General features: G+C 42.3%; 2 protein-coding genes across 2 annotated transcripts in view; one reads left to right on the plus strand and one right to left on the minus strand.

Moving 5' to 3' along the window:
- Window positions 1-2,334, plus strand: part of wipi2 (WD repeat domain, phosphoinositide interacting 2) — a 7,251-nt gene extending 4,917 nt beyond the window's left edge. Inside the window, exons 11-12 of the mRNA XM_035654521.1 lie at window positions 143-240; window positions 734-2,334. Coding sequence (XP_035510414.1) covers window positions 143-240; window positions 734-846 — 211 coding nt within the window. The 3' untranslated portion in view covers window positions 847-2,334. The remainder of the gene's footprint in view (window positions 1-142; window positions 241-733) is intronic.
- Window positions 2,335-3,132: 798 nt separating this feature from the next.
- The window catches only part of LOC118323097 (myosin-16-like), a 20,363-nt gene continuing 18,524 nt past the window's right edge, over window positions 3,133-4,971 (minus strand). The window contains exons 41-44 of the mRNA XM_035655020.1: window positions 4,712-4,882; window positions 4,380-4,580; window positions 3,841-4,071; window positions 3,133-3,752 (exon numbers count right to left, since the gene is read on the minus strand). Coding sequence (XP_035510913.1) covers window positions 3,874-4,071; window positions 4,380-4,580; window positions 4,712-4,882 — 570 coding nt within the window. The 3' untranslated portion in view covers window positions 3,133-3,752; window positions 3,841-3,873. The remainder of the gene's footprint in view (window positions 3,753-3,840; window positions 4,072-4,379; window positions 4,581-4,711; window positions 4,883-4,971) is intronic.

Below are 4,971 nucleotides of genomic sequence, written 5' to 3' on the forward strand. Positions count from 1 at the left end.
GCGCGCGCGCGCACGCACGCACGCACATGCACAGAAGAAATAGAGAATAAATTGCACAGGTCACTGAACACTGTAATCTGAAGTTTAACAGTCAACAGCTCAAAGAGTTTCTGTAACTGAGTGTCTGCTTTATTGACCTCAGGTTAGACGGCAGTGCTGAGCCATCCAATGAGATCCTTGAGCAGGGGTCACATGACCGCCCACTTGTGGCCCAAACCTACAGCACGGCAGTAACTAAAGGTATGTCACAACTATTCACAAGTAACATGTTCCATTACAGCGCCTTAATTCCCTACTATTGTTCTTATAATCTCCCCAGGTATTGGTATTGTGGAATTAGTTATTTTAGAGACTTGAGTGTAGTTAGTTGTGGTGAGTTTATAAGAAAGAAAGAAAAACATTATTTGTTTTTATTGGAAACTTTATGTTTCTTCTGTTCTCCTATATTATGAATTGTATACTTGCTTTTAGACAGATTTAACATTTAATTTGGAAATTACAGACCATTAAAATAAGACGTTACAGTGTTTTTTTGCCATCTTTAAGTTTGGTGATAAACACAAGTATGACAAGGTAAGAGGCTAAAATTTCAGGTCATCAACTATTGAGCTGCAGTAATTTCAGGAAGGAAATTAAGAAAGAATCTTTAATTCTTTGTGACATTTGATTTTGTTACAAAATCTAAGTTATGTACAAAGTTGTTTGTTTCAGTATTTGACCTCTTGTTGCCTAGGTTACTGCGAAGAGCAGGGCGCCGTGGGAGGGGCAGGGCTAGAAGATGACCTTAACGACTTGCGCTTAGAGGAGGAGAACGAGCAACCGCCACTCATCCTTGAAACTGACTGACTTAACGGACGGCTGTACCCACCAATCAGAGGGCTCCTCTGGTGCTGCTATGAACATGTGACACAAGGGGGGGCAGGGGCAGGATCAAAGATAGGGGGAGGGTGTTTTTAAATGCTCAAAGCGTTCAAGAGCCTGTCTGTAAGTCTATCTGTGCGTTTGTCTGTTCACATACATGTCAATCTTTTTCTTCCTCCCTCCCTCCTTCCTGCGTTCCCTTTTCCCTCAGTTTTGTCTGCGCAGGCCAAACTGACGCTTTGCATGTACATGTGCCAACTGCTAAAAACATGCTCCAATGTGAAAACGAGTATCTGTGAGTGTGCGTGTTGGACGTTTGATCAAAAAAAAAAAAATACCAATGTAGCTGTCTCCACTTAAGACACACACACACTGACGCAAGCACTGTGTAAAATGAAAGTGATTGTGTAAGTGCCTCTCTGCCCCAGTGTCATGGTTTCTTTCTGTTTGAGAGGGGGATCTCTTTGCATTGGCTTAATAAAATCTGTTTTCAGTTGTCGGATCTTAATCGAGGGCGTGTGTGTACTATCTTTTCTGACCCTTTCCTCTCTCTCACACACATTCACACACTGTCCTGCGAGGAGTGTGGCATCAGCCATCTTGCTGAACTCTACCCTCCAAAGAACGATTTTAGAAGCTTTTGGCATGAGGCAGAGGTGTTTGCGAATAAGAGTGTGTGTCTGTGCGCTTGTGCCGAGACCTCATTTGTGCGCGTGTGCTGGGCATGTACATTAGCAAAACACTGAGTAGTTTAGCCTCCTCCCCTCCTTCCCCCCCATCACTTTTACCTCATCCATACAGAGGCTCAGTGGACCCCCCCCCCAGGCCTGCACTCATTGGTTGATTTTTAAACTCTGATATTAATTATCTTTTTTTTTTTTTTTAAATCTACATAACCAGTCATAACCAATGATGTGTCATGCGTAAGAAAACATGCATGGTGTTGTTGACGTGGTACTTTGTCCATACATCGCAGACTTTTGGGTGGTGATGATCAGTTAAGGGCTGTCCGCAGGTCAGTTGAGAAAGGCAGGAAGCTGTCAGCGGCAGCGTCCTGCTGTATCTCTACTCTGTACATTACTAGACGTGGCAAGATATTACTGAACTGTATTGTCAGTTTCTGAACATGGCTTTGAGATTTTACACGCTGAGATAGTGGATGTTCGGCCATCGAGTGAACTGTGGATTACAATAAGATTGATCTGGAGCTCAGGCTGAGCCTCATCAACTGGTCCAGGATGCTGCATGATTCCCCATTATTAATCCTTTAGTGTCTGAAGCCGCTAATAAAGGATTAGCCATGGGATTTTGGAGTGTCAGGCATTTTCTAATGATTTTGTATAAAATGTGAAACGTTCATCTGAAACTAAAATGAAAATAAATTCCATGTTGATGTATGAGATAGGTGCCTTTTGTTCTTGTCACACTGTATTAACTTGCTTATATTCATTAAATTAATTCTATTATAATATATTTACTATTGTATTAATTCATCACAGCTACTATAACTAGAAAGAAAAATTATTGTGTTAAACTCAACAGTTGTGTCTGTGTTGGCTTTACCATTTTACTTGTATAATTGATTTTTTTGCCACTTGGGTGCAGTGCAAAATAAGCTGCAAACACAACACGAATCATCAGCCTTTAAGTTGATATTGTTGACAAACAGTTGTCTATTTACACATCCAGCAGATAAGAAGAAGTCCGATATTCATTCTCCTTCAGCTCGACCAGCTCCTGAGAGAAATATTGGACTCTTTAGCTGCGATATTTTCCACTATGTTCACCAGCTAGTTACGTAAGTAAGGACCAAATCTGGCCTGGTGAATTTTCTAATTCACAAAAAAAAATTGATTGACATTTCACATTTTTTATTAACAAATGTTCATTAATGTCCCTTGGCTGTTATCCTAAACAACTGTGTTTAATATTGCTGTTACTAATATAATGCGCCAATGCTGCGGTCCTGCCTGCTCGCACCACAAGAAAAGAGAAGATTATGACTTTAAAGTGGTCTTATTCTGCTCCATCAACAATCCTAATGTTCATTCATTAAATTATTAATGTTTAATGTTAATTAACTGGCCCTGACCTCGTTATTTTGCAAAAGTGGCCCCCAGCCAACGCAAGTTGAGTATCCCTGGCTTAGAGGAACTGCAGTGTCAGGTGAAAATCCTCTGTGGGTTTGTCATTACCAGTGACTCCTTTCCCATTACACATGTACATTTGACTCATTGTTAATATAAAAAATATTGATTACCGCAGCTTTAATGCAGTCTTGTCCATACACAGTTAAAACTAAAGACTCCAAAACACTACATGTATTGTTGCAGGATGTGTGCTTCATTAAGTGTGACCCTCCCCAGCCCCTTTTCCTCTGAATAAGCCACAGAACTCTGCTCATTTGCTTGTAGTTTATTAAAACTTTGCAGGGCACTACACACTTTCCATGCAGGAGCGACACACACAGGTGGGCTCTCTATCGTTGACGTGAGAGCACAGCCTCACCCACCCCCTCCCGCCAGTGTAAGGACACCAACTGAGATCATGCAAGGCACAGACACCCACACACATACACACATTAAACTCTCTTACATATACTAATAAACATTGTAGAATCCAAAGCACTTGAAGACTACAGACACAAATGGTACATTCAAGGCACAAAGACAGTAAAACATACTTAGCGTGCAGGATCAAATCGACTAGTACAGGTGACCAATACTAAGACTATATAGATTAAGACTATTGGTGATGTTAAAGACTCAATTCATTATTTAAGACTTTCTATCAGGAGCTGTCTGGGCCTTTTTAAGACTTTCCCCAGGGTGTCTGAGCTCATACTTCCTCAGTCAAGCGTTCTCTGGAGGGCTGAATGGGTGTGTGTCACTCTGTAGGAGCACAAAGACAGACTGAACAATACTGTTTGTGTCAAAGATGATTTGCTCAGATATAATAATTACATTTTTCACTGCCTACCTGCTAGCTGTGTGTGTGTGTCTCGCTCCCCCTCTACTCGTCCTGACCTCCACTGGTAGGCTTGTTGACCTGGACGATCTCCACCGAAGTGAAGCCCTTTTTGGCGGAGGCTCGGTTCCTCATCCTCATTTTATTTAATGTCATCTCTGCCACCTCCGCACGCTCCTCAGCATCGTCCAGTTCATGGATCGTCTTTCTGTATTTAGACAGGCTGCTGTTGGCCTGCTCCTCCTACAGTGACACAGGCAAGAGTTTGTATTAGTGGTAAATAAACTGATGGACTGTTTGTTACATGTCTTTAAGATGCTCTCTAATATGTCTGCTTCTGAGGAATTGTCCTATTTGACACATTTTTGAATATTCTAGGCTCTAATGGGATCCAAGTATCATAATTAAAAATGCCACAGTTTACAGGAACTTATTCGCCTTATGTGAGTTAAATGAGAAAGTTGATGCATAGATGAATTAAAGATATATAGTAAAGTCCAAACCAATCATTAGAAAGAGATAAAAATCCAGCGTCACCAACTGCTACTCACAGCGTCCTCTATCTGCCGTTTGTAGGACTTGAGCTTGTTCTGGAGTTTCTCCACCAGCTCCTGCATGCGCTGATTGGTCTTGTGGTCCTCCTCCGTCTGGAAGATCAGTTCCTTGAGTCGACGCTCTCCCTTACGGAGGTTTTTCACCGTCTCCATGTGGCGCTTCTGCTCCTGGTCCAGCTCATTCTCCACCTCCCTGATCTAGAAGCAATAAAAGGGAAGAATCGACACAAGATGTGGACGAAAGGCCTCAGGCAGGTGTTGTGTCTGTGTGGGTGCATAATCTTTTCCCATTTTAAAAGTGATGGTTCTCAAGCTACCCAACTCCTTACCCTGGTTTCCAGTTTCTGGATGGTGCGTTTACCGGCCTTCAGACCCTGTTGCTCAGCCTCCTCCAGCCTCAGTGTCAGCTCTCTTAGGTTCTGCTCCTGGTTCTTCTTGATCTTCTCCAGGTGAGAGCTCCGGTCTTGCTCCTGCCGAAGTTCCTCACACAGTCGAGTTGCCTGGAGGTAGACACACCTTTTCATTCACTGACAAAATGACATGACATTTTTATGTTTGCCTAATGTTGAAACTGTGTGTGTGTGTGTGT

Source organism: Morone saxatilis, unplaced genomic scaffold (genome assembly GCF_004916995.1).
Source record: "Morone saxatilis isolate NCDOM2014 unplaced genomic scaffold, NCSU_SB_2.0 Contig14, whole genome shotgun sequence".
NCBI lineage: Eukaryota > Metazoa > Chordata > Actinopteri > Moronidae > Morone > Morone saxatilis.